General features: G+C 36.7%; 1 protein-coding gene across 1 annotated transcript in view; it reads right to left on the bottom strand.

The window, feature by feature from the left end:
* FCHO2 (FCH and mu domain containing endocytic adaptor 2) overlaps positions 1–19924 on the bottom strand; it is a 168437-nt gene that overhangs the window by 56980 nt on the left and 91533 nt on the right. The window contains 2 exon segments of the mRNA XM_037802054.1: positions 6843–6867; positions 10357–10429. Coding sequence (XP_037657982.1) covers positions 6843–6867; positions 10357–10429 — 98 coding nt within the window.

Genomic DNA, 19924 nt, shown 5'->3' with positions numbered 1-19924 from the left:
CACTTCTCGGTATATACCCGGAAGATCGGAAAGCAGTGACACAAACAGATATCTGCACGCCAATGTTCATAGCAGCATTATTCACAATTGCCAAGAGATGGAAACAACCCAAATGTCCTTCAACAGATGAGTGGATAAATAAAATGTGGTATATACACACGATGGAATACTACGCGGCAGTAAGAAGGAACGATCTGGTGAAACATATGACAACATGGATGAACCTTGAAGACATAATGCTGAGCGAAATAAGCCAGGCACAAAAAGAGAAATATTATATGCTACCACTAATGTGAACTTTGAAAAATGTAAAACAAATGGTTTATAATGTAGAATGTAGGGGAACTAGCAGTAGAGAGCAATTAAGGAAGGGGGAACAATAATCCAAGAAGAACAGATAAGCTATTTAACGTTCTGGGGATGCCCAGAAATGACTATGGTCTGTTAATTTCTGATGGATGTAGTAGGAACAAGTTCACTGAAATGTTGCTATATTATGTAACTTTCTTGGGGTAAAGTAGGAACATGTTGGAAGTTAAGCAGTTATCTTAGGTTAGTTGTCTTTTTCTTACTCCCTTGTTATGGTCTCTTTGAAATGTTCTTTTATTGTATGTTTGTTTTCTTTTTAACTTTTTTTTTCATACAGTTGATTCAAAAAAGAAGGGAAAGTTAAAAAAAAAAAAAGAAAGAAAGAAAGAAAAAAGACAAACAAGGGAAAAAAAAAAAAAGATGTAGTGCCCCCTTGAGGAGCCTGTGGAGAATGCAGGGGTATTCGCCTACCCCACCTCCATGGTTGCTAACATGACCACAGACATAGAGGACTGGTGGTTTGATGGGTTGAGCCCTCTACCGTAGGTTTTACCCTTGGGAAGACGGTTGCTGCAAAGGAGAGGCTAGGCCTCCCTGTATTTGTGCCTAAGAGTCTCCTCCTGAATGCCTCTTTGTTGCTCAGATGTGGCCCTCTCTCTCTGGCTAAGCCAACTTGAAAGGTGAAATCACTGCCCTCCCCCCTACGTGGGATCAGACACCCAGGGAAGTGAATCTCCCTGGCAACATGGAATATGACTCCCGGGGAGGAATGTAGACCCGGCATCGTGGGATGGAGAACATCTTCTTGACCAAAAGGGCGATGTGAAAGGAAATGAAATAAGCTTCAGTGGCAGAGAGATTCCAAAACGAGCCGAGAGATCACTCTGGTGGGCACTCTTACGCACACTTTAGACAACCTTTTTTAGGTTCTAAAGAATTGGGGTAGCTGGTGGTGGATACCTGAAACTATTAAACTACAACCCAGAACCCATGAATCTCGAAGACAGTTGTATAAAAATGTAGCTTATGAGGGGTGACAATGGGATTGGGAAAGCCATAAGGACCAAACTCCACTTTGTCTAGTTTATGGATGGATGTGTAGAATAGTAGGGGAAGGAAACAAACAGACAAAGGTACCCAGTGTTCTTTTTTACTTCAATTGCTCTTTTTCACTCTAATTATTATTCTTGTTATTTTTGTGTGTGTGCTAATGAAGGTGTCAGGGATTGATTTAGGTGATGAATGTACAACTATGTAATGGTACTGTAAACAATCGAAAGTACAATTTGTTTTGTATGACTGCGTGGTATGTGAACATATCTCAATAAAATGAAGATTTAAAAAAAAAAAAAAAAAGGGGGGTGGGAAGGACTGCATTTTTTAAAAATGTCAATGTCATAAAGAGAAAGGAAAATTGTGGAAATGGTCCAGATTACAGGAGGCTAAGAGACATGACAACTTAACCATAAATGACCCTACATTCACACTTGTACTGTAGGGGGGAAATGCTATAAAGGACATCAAGTTGACAAAACTGGAATACAAGTGGCAGATGAGATGAAAGTACTGGATTGATGTTATACTTGCTGTAGTTGATTGCTACAATGGATAGGCAAGAGAATATTTCTATTCTTAGGAAATATACACTTATGTGTTTAGGGGGAAAGGGTCATGTTGTATATAATTAGTTTATGCTCAAATGGATGGGAAATAAATATACACATACAAAAACACATGCACATACATATACAGAGAAAACACAAATGTTAAAGCAAATGCGGTAAAAGTAAAGGTTATAACATATTCTATTTTATTATTGCATTTTTATTAGTTAAAAATTATTTCCAAGTTAAAAGTTTTAAAAATGAAAAAAATTAAAGAGAAATGAAAAAAGAATGTCAAGGAATGGGAGTTGTAATTGGGCTGCAAAAGTCTTTCTACTGGCATGTTTGCTGTTCTTCCTCTAATCACTTTCTGAAGCTCAGCAAGAGGGCTATAAAACACTACAGACTGAAAGGCAGGTACCGCACAAGATCAGGGAGAACTGAGAACAATATTTACATGGCTATACCTTCCAGGCTGTATAAACAGTCTCATGTAGCCAGCAGTGAATTAAAAGATTGGATTAAAGGCTAGAAGTAAAAAAAATCTGCTGTAGGGTAAAGAGCAGATTTCACAGACTAAAAGTTGATGAGCAATGTAGTTCTAAGCCTAGAGTTGAGCACTTTCTTTGAGATCTATATAGTGCTTGTTAATATGCAAATAATACTTTAAAATATTTTAACAACAAAGAAACTTCTTCAAAATACTTTATCTCTATTCCAAGGGCCCCAGAAACTTAGTTTCCCACAGGCTCTCCTTAGGATTTGATAACTGACACTACTCTTAAATTTGTTTACAGTTCACTATATAATATGATTAATAATTATGTAATAATTTAGAGTAATACTGAGCTGCTTTTTACATGGCTGCATAACTGTTTTTGGACCAACCTCTTGCAGATTACAACTATCAACTCTGGTCAAAACATCCCAACAAAACAAAACCAAAAAACCTATCTGAAGGTACCAGAGAGAATAACCCAAAGCTGGCAGATTTTGGAGGGAAGTTGACATTTGGAGGAAGGGTGAATTTTCCATTTTTACAGATTCTAGCCTTAGAGAATGCTCCAGCTGATAGAAACCTGAAGCCTTTCTAGCCTGAAGAAACAGAGGACAGATGTTGGAAACTGAAGGGGTATTCCCAGAAAGGGGGAGTCCCAGATTCCACATATGGAAACTATGCCCAAATCTCTAGCGGAGCCCAGGGCAGACTCCAAAGCACCACAGCTAAGGTTAAAAGAACTAAACTGAGATTTGAGCTACCGATCAAGAAATAGAGTTTGCAGTTTAAATCCAAGTTAACTGCCTTATGAAAAAATTAATACTTTACAGAGGAATAGAACAGAAAACCAAGTGTCCACTCAAAAAACACTACACAAAAAGGTTAAACAGAATTACCATATGTCTTAGTAATTCCACCCCTAGATATACACCCAAAAGAATTGAAAGCAAGGATTTAAAAAGATTCTTGTACACTGATGTTTACAGCAGCATCTAGAATAGCCAAAAGGTAGAAATAACCCAAGTGCCTATCAAGAGATGAATGAATAAACAAAATGTGGTCCATCTATACAATGGAATACTATTCAGCCATAAAAAGTAATAAAGTTCTGATATATGCTACAACATGGATAAACCTTGAAAACACATGCTAAGTGAAAGAAGCCAGACACAAAAGGCCATAAACTATATGATTCCATTTATATGAAATATCTAGAATAAGCAAATCCATAGAGAAGAAAGTAGACTAAGGGTTACCAGGAGCTGGGGAGAGCTGGAACGTGGAGCTTAATAGGTTCAGAGCTTCTGTTCAGGGTGATGAAAAAGTTTTTGTAATAGAGGGTGTTGATGGTAGCACAACACTGTAAATGTATTTAATGCTACTTAGTGTAAACTCAAAAATGGTTAAAAGGGCAAATTTTACGACATAAAACTATATATAAATCAAAGTAGAGTTCTAAAAAATGGTTAAAATAACCCATAGAAGGCAAGAAAAAAGAAAAAGATGGAATAAACTGAAAACAAAAAGTAAAATAGCAGACTTAAGCCCTAACATACCAATAATTACATTAAATTTAAGTGGTCTAAATACACCTATTAAAAGACAAAGATAAATACAGTGAATTAAAAAACATGACTCAACTATAGGCTATCTAAATGAAACTCACTTCAAACATTGTGGTGATGGAAATATTCTGTTTTTTACTATATTAATATCAGTTTCCAGTTATGCCACTATACCATAGCTCTGCAAAATGTTACCACTGGGAGAAACTGCATGAGGGCTCATGGGACTTCTCTGTACTGTCTTTGCAACTTCCTATAAATTCACAATTATTTCCAAATTTAATAAAAAGCAATTCTCAGTAGTACTAGCTTTTCAATGCTAGAAATACTTGCTATTAAGAAAAACTTATATTTTACCTGCTTACACCTTTGCCTAATTCAACCCATGCTTTCCATATTAGGGGCCCACACTACTGAAGCAAAGCATTAAGTCAAAAGCAGTATGAAGAAGCCATGTGGTGGTGTTTTAAAGAAATATATTGGAATGGAGCTCAAAAGTCAATGGAATATTTTTTAATCTCTTTGTTTGGAAGGGGGAAATTTGCAAAAAATAAAATAAAAAAATAAAAAGCAATTCATACTTCCCTGGTCAACCTTTGAAAGACATGGTCCCTCCAAATTTTTTTTTAATTACACAAACCTTAAAAAAAGGAACAAAAAAGTGAACAATAATTTCCCTACCAAAATAGCCTACTGAAATTTTTAAGTAATTAGTAAGATATATATAGGTCATAAATAAGATAGAACAACAAAAAAGAAAGCTTCACTTCCCTGCTGACCACTATTGTAATCTCTCTCCCTAAAGGTAACCACAATTAAGTTTGTTTAATGTATTCTGAAAAAAAAAAAAAAGAAAAGATAACACATATACCCACACATTTATATTTTATTTCCAAAACCATGACTACTTAAGAGATCAAACTACTTTTGTTTAGTAAGCTCTTTCCATATTAGCAGACACAGATCAACCTAATTCTTTATAACATGTGACTATTACCTATTTTGATGGATGCTTCAGTGTTTCCAGTTTTTGCTAATATAAACAATGCTGAAATAAACATCTCTTTCTCTTTCTTTATATATCTTGAAAAAGTCTTGCACATATAGCCCTAACAGCAAGCACCTAGTGATGGGATTACTTGATCAAAAAGAAAGTGCATTTTTTATTTGAGGAGATATTCCCAAACTACCCACAAGACAGATTATACCAATTTACATTCCTACCAAAGGTATATGTGTATCAAACTTAAAAATGTTGGCCAGTATGATAGGCGAAAATAAAATAGTGGCTTTACTCTGATTTGAATTAGAACGAGAATATGATTTGGAGCAAAATTCATTAGGTTTATTGATAGTTTTAAATACTTTTTATGAAAACTGCTTGTTTTTATATATGCCCTTTTTCTACTGAGTCCTTACTTTCTGTTTTGATTTGTATAAAAACTTTATACATACTTGCAACACACGCACCTTGTGACGTGTTGCAAGTATGCTCTTCCAGTTTGTCTTTGGTGATGCCCTTTCTTGGTGAATTTTTAAAAATTATATAAATTTTTCCGTTATACACAAATTTATCAATTATTTCCTATTGACATTAGAATTTTGTGTCCACTTCAAAAACACTTTCCTAATTCCAGATAAGAACTGACTAAAGTTCAAAACTGATAATACTGATCATTATACAACAGTATCAATGAGAGAATTATATTTTATTTGAAGGGAGTACATATAAAACCAAACATAAAATCAACCTAAGAACGTTGCTAAATGTTGCAATCATCAAATATAATGCTATAAATAATTCAGACATAAAATGCATGATGAGTACCAAAAGTAAACGCCAAATACATCTGGGGACCTTTTCATTATCAGTAAACCCAGGGTATCAAAATACACAAGTGGTAAGGTAAATACAATGACTCAAATACTCTGAGGTTTTTAACCATAGAACTCATTAGAAGCTGTTTCTTTACCTTCACTATAAATTTATTCACAAAATCATAACTTTCTTATTTTAAAGCTGAAAATTTAAACAAAAATACTGGTTTTATTTTAGTTAAGTAACAAAAAACCCAATGGTTCACAAAATACTGTTAGTTCTTTTTTTTTGGTACACCATTATACTCTAAAAAAAATGAAACTGATTGGGCCAAAGGAAATAATAGTTACACAAGCACAAACTATAAGCAAAGGAGACAGTTTGACCCTCCTACACTTATCAACATGATCAATGTCTAACGATCAGTTTGAAAAATGTGTCTTGTCTACTCATTAATTACAGCATTTGATAAATCTACTCTCCCAATGTAAACACAGGGAGTTCCATTTTATATCTTCTTAAATTATATATAAAGAATAGGATTAAACAAGAAATATAAACAAACCTTCAATTTTTAAAACAAAACAAAATGAAAACCACAGAAAATACTGACCATGGTTATTACTGCTACTGTTGTTTCTGAAATGACAATCTCTAAAAACAAAAACTCAAATTCAGGAATAGATAAGGTAGTATTTTAATAGCTTTGAGGATAAATTAGTAAAAACATCACATTTCAGAATGCAATAGGCAGATTTGAGCTCCAGCATGTTTCCCAAGAAAAAGCAATATAATATAGCACCACTCCATTTCAAACTAAAACGTCCACTTTTCAAAGGTAACGTTAGAAATACCTTCTATTTAATAGGAAAGCATCTAGCAACGTAAAGCCAAAACTGCATTTGTAGAATAATTTTAATATTGAATTTGCAACAACATGGTTAGTATTTCTCTTTGAAAGACTGGTAAACAACTACACCCATCTCTGCTGTGTTTTTCCTAATGAAAAAAGCTGATGTTATTATATCAAAGTTAAATCTACTTACAAGTGAATCTGAATCGGGGCATTCCCTATTAAAACAAACAAAGTATTAGAAATATTCAATTATTAAAAATGTTTGCTAATTATAATATGCTTAAATTATATACCTTAATATTTAAACAAAACTTTCTTATTAAATTCTAAAAATTATATTTAAAGAAACCAAAACATAAAGATTAAAATTTACTGTTATTTAAAATTTTATAAGAAAGTACTCCTATTTCCATAATACATGACAAAATCAAACATAAATAGCTTACAAGTACTCTAAAAACTATTTTCAAAAATACTTCTTTTCGTGAACATACTCATGCACCATATTAAGGAAGTTGCCAGTTCTACAAGGATTTCTAGTGGCTTTTAATTCTTTAAGTAGAGAAAGGTTAAAAAAAAAAAAAAAATCCCTCAAGAAAGCTTGGCTAAAAAAAAAAAAGTCTATATTAAATGGCAAGAAGTCTTAAAACTTAACACCAGTGGATAAATTTATATTTATTGGTAAAAAATGGTAAATGACATTAAATCAAAATTTTAAAAACTGTTTCATTTGAAGTATTTCTATAACCTAATATATATGGAAGTCAAAACCAGTTTATTCTAAATATGTTAAATGAATAATTAGACTTTGAGTTGGAATAATTTTCTAGTCTTAATATGTGGCTGAGAATTGGTATTTATCATTTAACTGATAACCAAATACTGAGTATGGATATAAGCTAATGAAAACTATTATTTTAAATGTAAAACTAAAACATAAGATGACCAGCCTTCTCAATTAAGCAAATAAAGACCTACAGATGAAAACTTAAGGTCAGTGAAACCATGAGAAATAAGGCTAGAAGAATTTCTACTTATATACTCCAAAACAAATTTGCAAAGAAAAATTAGAGTGCAGATATAAAAGACATTTGGGTCAGTTACATATTCTTTGGCTTGAGACAATTAAAGCTATATGTAATATCAGAAACTGTCACTTTAACAATGGACTGAAAAGATATAGGCAGTAGGTACCTTAACAGTCAAATGAACAACAAAAAGTACTAAAATAATATATTGAGTTGTTAAATAGGTAATCTCTACCAACTCAAAGACTAAGCACAAACCAGAAAAATCTAAAAATTGAAGAGCTTTATTAAAGAAAGATAGAATGAATAGACTGGAAAAATGAAAAAAAGACCACAATGATTTCAACCCAAACTGAGGGTAAATGCAGTCTTTATATCCACTTAAAAGTCACTTAAAATTGCAAATTTTGAAATGCAGCTTCCTTATTGTTGGTAGATGAGAAATAGTAGTGAATCAAAAGCACATGAACACACTGAGGAAATGTTCTACAAAAAGCACTATAATATTAAATTCAATCCCTTACAGAACCAAATCATTTAAAATTCTAGAACATTTCTTTTTTTTTTTACAGATATATTTAAAATTTTAATTTAAAACTAAGTGTTAAAGTTCCAAATAGCTTATTTTCTGGCCTTAAACCAGAACTCTCCAGTCTTGCTGGTAAAGCACACATCTGTTTGGCTTCACAGTGGGCTGTGTGAGACATGGAAGGAAAAGCTCTGAGCGGGACTCCTCCTCTGCAATTGCTGGCATTTCAAAAGCCTTCAAGGCTCAGAAGAGGCATGCCAAGGGCTTCCAGCATTTCAAGCAAAGTGAATTCTAAGATTTTTCTTGCCAAAAAGTATTGAAGAAAATGAATGAATGAGTGAATGAGTGAATGAACGAACAAAAAAAAGTGTTGAAAGAAGGTGATAGTGATCCAGTGGTTTAAACTTTCTGCCCTAGTTTTCTCATGGGTAAAAATATCCCAATATCTAAGTGGCTTAATGATCACGTTGGGAAACGACTGATTATGAAAAACTTTTAAAAACATGGAATATATACAAAGATATTACGAGCTCCCTTAATGAACAGTTGTAAAGGCCATACATTATAAAAATATTTTAAGTTAAGGCCATCGCCCTTGACAATACAGTCATTAGCACATGAACTAGCCACATTTTGAAAATTCACTTAAAAAATCAAATGTTTAGACTTCAACATGCACATCCAATATAATAAAAATACCCCCTTCTTAAATGCGTAAGAAAGACATTTCCAGAAAAGATGATGAATGTAGATGCATTTCACTTTGTAACTGGTAGCAGTTTGTTAACCAAATACTCCTTAGGAGTGACGAAGATTCAGACAATTAGAAGGGGAGAAACTCTGAAGACAGAAATATAACTAGGCTGGAGGCAAGAACTCCCAAAGCAAAAGTTGTTCTCTTACATTAAAAATAAGAAGACCCACCAAAATATTAGATCTCATGCTAATTCCACTGATTATGGTAGAAAAAGTAGGGAATTTAACTTTTTTATAAATTTAGAGAAGTTGTGGGTTTACAGAACAATCATGCATAACATACAGAATTCCCGTACACCACCCCACTACCAACACTTGCATTATTGTTGAAAATTTGTTACATTGATGAAAGCACTTTTTTGTAATTCTACTGTTTTTTAACAGTATTTACATTTGTTACAACTGATGAAAGATTCTTAAATAGTACTATTAACCACTGTCCACATAAACTAACTTTTAGCCAATGTTAGTGGGTCAACAAATCACGCAAGACTTTTGATTAGTATCTCTTCAGTCTAAACAGTCTGAGTAATTATCATACGATTCCTTTAATTCTAGTTTGTCTCTGAATAATCATAGTTCAATGATTCTCAATCCTGGGTGCATATTAGGAGTCACATGGGCTATTTAAAACAGAACAAACCAAACAAAAACTATGCTGGGTCTTTAACCTAGAGACTCTGATTTAACTGGCTGAGGTGAGGCCTGAGCACAGGTTTATTTATTTTAATTTCCCATGAAATTTTAATGTGCAGCCAAGGATGAAAACTCTGCTTAACTAATACTAGTTAAATTTCTTGTATGCTAATTATAAATTCTTTGTATACTGATTTTTTATTTTTCAAAAAAAGGCAAATCAGATTTAAAAATGGATCAAATACCACATCCAAAAATGATGACCTAGTATAAATAGTAAAAAATGTTAGGGCTTTTTTCCTCCTCCACTTAGCACTTTCCATTTATGGATACATTTATCACTAAGTGCCTTACTTAGAGTTGTCTAAAAGGATTATCATCAAATTATTGAGCATGAGTTTTCTTTTAGGCATTAGCATTTTGAAGGGTTTTTAGCTTCTTCACTGTACTTTTGCTTAATTTATCAGACTATGTATGTATTATTTTATAAAACAAGACTATTTAAAATTTTTAATTTCCAGACACTTCAAGTGTTCTTCTATAATGTCTTAAAATGTTAAAATAATAGGAGAAAATATTTCTAAAACAAAGAACTAGCAAATGTATTTATTTAAAAACATTTGTATTTTTCACATTTTAGACATATAAACTTAGTTATTTCCAAAAGAATTTTTTCTTTCAAATTCAAAACAATAGTCTTATTCCTGATCACTTATAAAAATGAAAAGGGTTTTGCCAATATTTAGCATACTTACACAGACTCTGCATCTTTTTCTTTTTTAATTATTCCTGGCAAAGCAAAAGTCTTCCTTTTCCTTGGTTTTATACCTTAAAAATAAATATATATTGTTACAGGAGCATCAACTGTTCCTGACAAATATACTAAACTCATAAATACATCTTGTATCTTGACAGAAAATTTGCTTATAACCAGTGACGCTAAATTTGGATGAATGTATTATAAAAGTAACAACTGCTAAACACTAATATTTAAATCAGTCATAGTCTGTTTAAGCTCTTCTTATATTATTATAATATAGCCTATTATTCACCAAAAGATTATATAGCCTATTATTCAAAAAAAATTTGTATAGGCTATTACTCACCAAAAAGTTATAAAACATTCACTTGATCACTGAAATTTTCTTTTCTTTTTCTACTTCTGCCCTAAGTCACCTCAGGCAAAATAGCTTAAACAGATATCATAAAACTTCAAAGAAAATATGTTATCATTAAGTTAGATTTTGTTATAAAGATAAGTCAAGTCATAGTCCCAGTCTAGAGGTTCACAATATATAAATGTGCTGTCTTAAATAAAAAGATGACACAGTATATCCATTAGCAATATAATATGGAAAGCTTAATACATGGCATTCTTGTGTCAATATGTAATCTCTAACATAAACACTATTACAAATAAAATAAAGATTTAAAAATAAAAATAAACACTATTACAAATGGATCCTACCATATTTGCTGAAGAGAAAATATAATCTTTGATTTTCCTAATATGGCAGTAATTTATCCTCTTATTACATGACAAATTATTTTAAAGGTTGGTAATGGTGTTAACTGTTGAAGGAATTCAGCACTTAAAGCTTAGCTGCTTACTCTTTTAATGCTAGAGCTGTAAAAGACCTCAAGTCATCTAGACGAACTCCTTCATTTTATAGATGAGGAAACTCAAAGAGAACTCAAGCGTTTTTTGTTTGTTTTTTAATTCAATATTATTATTAGATATATCATACTAATATATTATTAGTAAATAATACAGGTAGGACAGGAATCCAGGTATCCCAGAATAATGTAATTGTATAATTATATAATGCAAAGCTGCCTCCCTAACCTATACATTTATATAGTAATTATGATATTTTAAAAATCAAATATTTTTATTCTCACAGAGTAGGTATTATTTATTATTCTTTTTACAATAAAGAAAACTGAAATACAGAGAACTTACAATTACTGTTCTTAAATAGCTAGTGATAGTAAGAAGCCTAGGTCCCAGAGCACCTGACTGCTCCAACAAGAAACTTGTACACTACAGCAAATCATTTCTCAAAATTCTTGCACAGAGCTTGGAAAAAGTTGGAGATGGTTGTCAAATTATTTCTAGTAGCTCACAAAGTTATATACATATATATACACACATACATATATATGTATATACATACATACATACACATACACACAAAAACAGGAAGCATTCCTTGGATTTCATATTATGAAAACAGCTATTTAAATAGTACTCAGCTTGGCTGTAGATCCTTCTTCCTACTCAAATCATCACCCATTTTGAATGATAGTGACAATACTAATGTGAAATCTCATTAACTACTGATAAGTTATCCAGTGTAGAATAAGGATTATACATTTACATGTAGCGACAAGTTTCATACGCCTGACATTAGAAGTTTAAAGAAGGATGTCAATGGAGAAAACAAATATGTTATGTTTAAACATTTTTTTACATTTTATTGAGATATATTCACATACCATGCAGTCATACAAAACAAAGCATACATTCAATTGTTTACAGTACCATTATATAGTTGTGTATTCATCACCAAAATTAATTTTTGACATTTTCATTACCACACACACAAAAATAATAATAAAAATTAAAGTGAAAAAGAACAATGAAAGAAAAAAAGAACACTGGGTGCACTTTTTTTTTCTTCCCTCATTTTTCTACTCATCCATCCATAAACTAGACAAAGGGGAGTGCGGTCCATATGGCTTTCTCAATCACACTGTCACCACTCATAAGCTAATTTTTATACAATCGTCTTCAAGATTCATGGGTTCTGGGTTGTAGTTTTGACAGTTTCAGGTATTTACTGCTAGCTCTTCCAATTCATTAGAACCCCTAAAAAGGGTTGTCTATATTGTGCGTAAGGACCTCTCGGCTCCTTCTGGAACCTCTCAGCCACTGAAACTTATTTCATTTCCTTTCACGTCCCCCTCTTGGTCAAGAAAATGTTCTCCATCCCATGATGCTGGGTCTAGATTCCTCCCTGGGAGTCATATTCCATGTTGCCAGGAAGATTCACTCCCCTGGGTGTCAGATCCCACGTAGGGGGGAGGGCAGTGATTTCACCTGCCAAGTTGGCTTAGCTAGAGACAGAGGGCCACATCTGAGCAACAGAGGCATTCTGGAGAAGGGTCTTAGGCACAATTATAGGGAGGCCTAGCCTCTCCTTTGCAGCAACAGTCTTCCCAAGGGCAAGTCCTGTGGTAGACGGCTCAGCACATCAAACCACCAGACCCCTATGTCTGTGAGCACATCAGCAACCATCGAGGTGGGGAAGCCCAACACCCCTGCATTCTCCACCTGCTCCTCAAGGGGGCTCTGCATTATTTCTTTCATTGTTTGTTTGTTTGTTTTTTAAATTAACGTCTTTTTTAAATCAACTGTATCAAAAAAAAAATTTTTTTAAACATACAATTAAAAAACCATTTCAAACAAACCGTAACAGGGGAGTAAAAAAAAGACAACTAATCTACCTACTTTACTTCCAACATTTTCCTACTCTACCCCAAGAAAATAACCTAACACAGCAACATTTCTGTTAACTTGTTCCTACCATATCCATCAGAAATTAACAGACCATAGTCATTCCTGGGCATTCCCAGAACATTAAATTTACCCACGATAGCTTATTTGTTCTTAATGGGTTATCATTCCCCCTTCCTTAATTGCTATCACTAGTTCCCCTACATTCTCTATTATAAACCATTTGTTTTACATTTTTCAATGTTCACATTAGTGGTAGCATATTTCTCTTTTTCTGCCTGGCTTATTTCGCTCAGCATTATGTCTTCAAGGTTCATTCATGTTGTCACATGTTTCATGACATCGTTCCTTCTTACAGCCGCATAGTATTCCATCATGTGTACATACCATATTTTATTTATCCACTCATCTGCTGAAGGATATTTCAGTTGTTTCCATCTCTTGGGAATTGTGAATAATGCTGCTATGAACACTGGCGTGCAGATATCTGCTTGTGTCACTGCTTTCAGATCTTCCGGGTATATACCAAGAAGTGAAGTCGCTGGATCGAAGGGTAACTCTATATCTAGTTTTCTAAGGAACTGCCAGACTGTCTTCCAGAGTGGCTGAACCATTATACAGTCCAACCAACAATGAATAAGAGTTCCAATTTCTCCACATCCCCTCCAGCATTTGTAGTTTCCTGTTTGTTTAATGGCAGCCATTCTAATTGATGTGAGATGGTATCTCATTGTGGTCTTAATTTGCATCTCTCTAATAGCTAGTGAAGCTGAACATTTTTTCATGTGTTTCCTGGCCATTTGTATGTCCTCTTCAGAGAACTGTCTTTTCATATCTTTTGCCCATTTTATAATTGGGCTGTCTGTACTATTGTCATTGAGTTGTAGGATTTCTTTATATATGCAAGATATCAGTCTTTTGTCAGATACATGGTTTCCAAAAATTTTTTCCCTTTAAGGTGGCTGCCTCTTCACCTTTTTGACAAATTCCTTTGAGGTACAGAAACTTCTAAGCTTGAGGAGTTCCTATTTATCTATTTTTTCTTTTGTTGCCTGTGCTTTGGGTATAAAGTCTAGGAAGTGGCCACCTAATACAAGGTCTTAAAGATGCTTCCCTACATTATCTACTAGGAGTTTTATGGTACTGTCTTTTATATTGAGATCTTTGATCCACTTTGAGTTAATTTTTGGGTAGGGTGTGAGGTAGGGGTCCTCTTTCATTCTTTTGGATTTGGATATCCAACTCTCCCAGCCCCATTTGTTGAAAAGACTGTTATGTCCCAGTTCACTGGCTTTCGGGGCCTTATCAAAGATCAGCCGGCCGTAGAGCTGGGGGTCTATCTCTGAATTCTCAATTTGATTCCATTGATCAATATGTCTATCTTTGTGCCAGAATCATGCTGTTCTGACAACTGTGGCTTTATAATTAGTTTCAAAGTCAGGGAGCGTAAGTCCTCCCACTTCGTTTTTCATTTTTAGAGTGTCTAGCAATTCGAGGCATCTTCCCTTTCCAAATAAATTTGATTACTAGCTTTTCCAAGTCTGCAAAGTAGGTTGTTGGAATTTTGATTGGGATTGCATTGAATCTTCAGATGAGTTTGGGTAGCATTGACATCTTAATGACATTTACCATTCCTATCCATGAACATGGAATATTTTTCCATCTTTTAAGGTCCCTGTGATGGTTAGGTTCATGCGTCAACTTGGCCAGATCATGATACCCAGCTGTCTGGTCAAGCAAGCACTGGCCTAACCATTGCTGTGAGGATGTTTGTGGCTGGTTAATAAACCAACAGGCTGATTTATTAAATCATCAGTCAATTGGCTACAGCTGTGAATGATGACTCAGCAAAGGGCGTGTCTTCCACAATGAGAGAATGTAGTTGGCTGGATTTAATCCAATCAAGCAGTTGAAGACTTTAAAGCAAGACAGATGAAGGACCTTCACTTCTTCAGCTGCCCAGCAAAGCATTTCCTGAGGGGTTCGTCAAAGTTCCCAGTTCATTTCCTGAGGAGTTCATCGAACATGTTCGTCGAAGATCCTGGTTCATTTCCTGAGGAGTTCGTTGAAGTTGCCAGTTCATTTCCTGAGTTCGTTGAACATCTTCGTTGGAGTTGCCAGTCTGCTGACTGCCCTACGGAATTTGGACTCATGCATACCCACATTTGCATGAGTCACTTTTATAAATTTTATATTCATAGATATCTCTCATTGATTCTGTTTCCCTAGAGAACCCTAACTAATACAACTTGGTATCAGGAGTGGTTCTTGAGAAACAAAATCTTAAAATGGGCTTTTACAATTTGTTTTCCACTCTGATTAGATTCAAAGGCACTAATGACCCCATTTCCAATAATCAAGAGGGCACTGACAGTCCATGGCATGGGTTGGCAAAGGAGATACGCAAAATAGCACCGTTTGATTCTCCTAATCATACTCTTGTACAAAGCAAGGCTCTGAGTGACAGTGTTTTCGACATCTTCACAGAGTTTTGCAGAATTAAGAGGTATAATGATGTTGGCTGGCTGCTCTCAGATAACACTGGATAAAGTTGTAAGGGAAAGGGATGAGCTAAAGGCGTCAAATTTAAAACTTAAACACCATATGACAGATATAAAGGTTTCTATGTGTGCCCTGTAACAAAATCTTATTTCCTGTGCCCACAGACTTGAGGTTTCTAAAAACCAGACGCAGACTCTCATTGTGCGAGTAGCAGATTTACAATGTAAACAAAATCGCAACCTCTCAGGGTGTCTGCTGTTAAAGTGAAGGCACTGATTGGAAAAAAATGAGATCCTGAAACTTGGGATGGGGACATATGGATTGATATAATAATGACAGCGAGGACATTGGAACCCTGGATTCTACTGAGTCATTGTTAGATTTACCTGTAGAGGGCTGTCCTGAGGAAACAGCTTCCCCACCTCCAGTCTGCCATAAGGAGCTTGCCATCCACCCTCCATCTAAAGAGATTAACCCTTCAGTGCCTGCTAATCCTGTAATCACCTCCCCTGAGGAAGCAGCCCTCACTCCTGTCTGAAGAGATTAATCCGGTTTTAAGAGATGAAAATGCAACAGAATGTCCTGAGGTAAATGGCTTGAGGGATAATTCTAACTCTGATCATGACCCACTCCCACCACCAGTCTTTGCTTCAAGACCTATAACTAGACTAAAGTCCCAACAGGCCCCAAAAGGTGAGATACAAAGCGTGACCCATGAGGAACTATGCTACGCTGCAAAAGAACTCCATGAGTTTTCCAACTTATACAGACAGAAACCAGGAGAATATGTAGGGGAATGGATATTAAGGGTGTGGGATAATGGTGGAAGGAATATAAGGTTGGATCATGCTGAATTTCTGATATGGGCCCATTAAGCAGAGATTCTGCATTCAATGTTGTAGCTTGAGGGGTTAGAAAGGGCACTGACATTTTATTTGGGTGGCTGGCTGAAACAAGCAAGGATCAAAAGGTGGCTGGCATTACCTGAGGTTGAAATGCCAGAACTGCCCTGGTATAATGTAGAAGAGGGGATTCAAAGACTTAGAGAGACTGGAATGTTAAAGTGGATTTATCGTGGAAGACCTGCTCACACACCCCTGGAATGTCCAGAGAACACACCTTTTACCAGGACTGTGAGGAATAAATTTGTGAGACTAGCTCCATCATCCCTGAAGAGCCCTGTAGTCATCCTTCTCTGTATGTCAGATATTACTGTAGGAACTGCTGTCACTGAACTGGAATCCTTAAACACAATGGGGATAACTGGGTCCCGAATCAGCAGAAGCCAAGTGGCTGCAGTTAATCACCACAGACAAGGTGGGCGTGGCTACCATAATGGAAAACAGGCTCAAAGCAGTAATAAAAATAATATGACTCACAGAGACTTATGGCGTTGGCTAGTAGATCATGGGGTACCAAGCAGTAAAACAGATGGGCAAGCAACTAAATTCTTGTTTGAACTATATAGGTAGAAGAATTCTAGGTCAAGCAAACAAAAATCTCCCTTGAATTACAAAAACAAGAGAGTCATGGCCCCTTAATTCCCAGACTTGAGATAGTTTACAGATCCAGGGCCCCTTGAACAAAGGGAGGGCTGGGCACCCTTGGGGAAGGACCCTGTTACACTGCCAAATATTTATACTGTTAATCTTCCTCCCAGCCTTCCCCAGGGGGCCCTACAGCCTTTTGCCAGGGTAACTGTGCATTGGGGAAAAGGAAATGATCAGATATTTCGTGGATTATTAGACACTGGTTCAGAAGTGACATTAATTCCAGGAGACCCAAAACGTCACTCTGGTCCACCAGTCAGAGTTGGGGCTTATGAAGGTCAGGTGATCGATGGAGTTTTAGCTCAGGTTCGTCTCACAGTGGGTCCAGTGGGTCCCCGGACCCATTCTGTGGTTATTTCCCCAGTGCTGGAATGCATAATTGGAATAGACATACTCAGCAACTGGCAGAATCCTCACATTGGTTCCCTGACTCCTGGAGTGAGGGCTATTATGGTGGGAAAGGCCAAGTGGAAGCCACTAGAATTGCCTCTGCCTAGCAAAATAGTAAACCAGAAGCAATACCAGATTCCTGGAGGGACTGCAGAGATTAATGTCACTCTTAAGGACTTGAAGGACGCAGGGGTGGTGATTCCCACCACGTCCCCATTCGACTCTCCTATTTGGCCTGTGCAGAATACAGATGGGTCCTTGGAGGATGACAGTGGATTATCCTAAGTTTAACCAGGTGGTGACTCCAATTGCAGTTGCTGTTCCAGATGTGGTATCATTGCTTGAGCAAATCCACACATCCTCTGGTACCTGGTATGCAGCTACTGATCCAGCAAATGCTTTTTTCTCAATTGCTGTAAGGACCACCAGAAACAGTCTGCATTCAGCTGGCAAGGCCAGCAGTTTACATCCACTGTGCTACCTCAGGGTTATATCAACTCTCCAGCCCTATGCCATAATATTGTCGCTGGGATCTTGATCATTTCTCCCTCCCACAAGACATCACACTGGTCCATTATATTGATGATATCATGTTGACTGGACCTAGTGAGCAAGAAGTAACAACTACTCTAGATTTGTTGGTAAGGTATTTGCGTGGCAGAGGATGGGAGATAAATCCAACAAAAATACAGGGGCCTTCCACCACAGTAAAATTTCTAGGTGTCTAGTGGTGTGGGGCCTGTTGAGATATTCTTTCTAAGGTGAGGGATAAGCTGTTGCATCTGGCCCCTCCTATGACCAAAAAAGAGGCACAACACTTACTTGGACTCTTTGAGAACAAGATGAGGGTCTGTGACATGTCCCGGCTGCTGTGCAAGCTGCTCTGTTGTTTGGACCGTATGATCCAGCTGACCCAATGGTGCTGGAAGTGTCAGTGGCAAATAGAGATGATGTTTGGAGCCTCTGGTAGGCTCCTATAGGAGAATTACAACGCAGGCCCTTAGGATTTTGGAGTAAAGCTTTACCATCCTCTGCAGATAACTACTCTCCATTTGAGAAACAGCTGTTGGCCTGCTACTAGGCCTTAGTAGAGACAGAATGCTTAACCATGGGCCACCAAGTTACCATGAGACCTGAGTACCTATCATGACCTGGGTATTGTCTGACCCACCAAGCCATAAAGTTGGGCGTGCACAGCAGCACTCCATCATAAAATGGAAATGGTATATACAAGATAGAGCTCGAGCAGGTCCTGAAGGTACAAGTAAGTTACATGAGGAAGTGGCCTAAATGCCCATGGCTCCCACTCCTTCCCCCTTACCTTCTCTTTCCCAGCCCATAGTGATGGCATCTTGGGGAGTTCCTTACAGTTGACTGAAGAAGAGAAAACTCAGGCCTGGTTTACAGATGGTTCTGCACGATATGCAGGCACCACCCGAAAGTGGACAGCTGCAGCACTGCAGCCCCTTTCTGGGATGCCCAGTGGGCAGAACTTCGAGCAGTGCACCTGGTTGTTCACTTTGCTTGGAAGGAGAACTGGCCAGAGGTGCGTTTGTATACTGATTCATGGGCTGTTGCTAATGGTTTGGCTGGATGGTAAGGGACTTGGAAGGAACATGATTGGAAGATTGGTGACAAAGAAGTCTGGGGAAGGGGTATGTGGATACAACTTTCTGAGTGGGCAAACAATATGAAGATATTTGTGTCCCACATGAATGCTCACCAGACGGTGACTTCAGCAGAAGAAGATTTTAATAACCAAGTGGATAAAATGACCCGTTCGGTGGATACCAATCAGCCTCTTTCCCCAGCAACTCCTGTCATTGCCCAATGGGCTCACGAACAAAGTGGTCATGGTGGTAGGGATGGAGGTTATGCATGGGCTCAGCAACATGGACTTCCACTCACCAAGGCTGACCTGGCCACAGCCACTGCTGAGTGTCCAATCTGCCAGCAGCAGAGACCCACATTCAGTCCCCGATACGGCGACATTCCCCGAGGTTATCAGCCTGCTACCTGGTGGCAGGCTGATTACATTGGACCACTTCCATCATGGAAGGGGCAGCGATTTGTTCTTACTGGAATAGACACATACTCTGGATATGCGTTTGCCTTCCCTGCACGACATGCTTCTGCCAAAACTACCATCCATGGACTTACAGAATGCCTTATCCACCATCATGGTATTCCACACAGCATTGCTTCAGACCAGGGAACCCACTTCGCAGCAAATGAAGTGAGGGAATGGGCACATGCTCATGGAATTCTGTAGTCTTACCATGTTCCCCATCATCCAGAGGCAGCTGGGTTGATAGAACGGTGGAATGGCCTGTTGAAGACTAAATTATGGCGCCAACTAGG

The sequence above is a fragment of the Choloepus didactylus genome, chromosome 13 (genome assembly GCF_015220235.1).
Source record: "Choloepus didactylus isolate mChoDid1 chromosome 13, mChoDid1.pri, whole genome shotgun sequence".
NCBI lineage: Eukaryota > Metazoa > Chordata > Mammalia > Pilosa > Megalonychidae > Choloepus > Choloepus didactylus.
The sequence above is the reverse complement of the archived record's forward strand: the minus strand, read 5'-3'. Positions and strand labels throughout refer to the sequence as shown.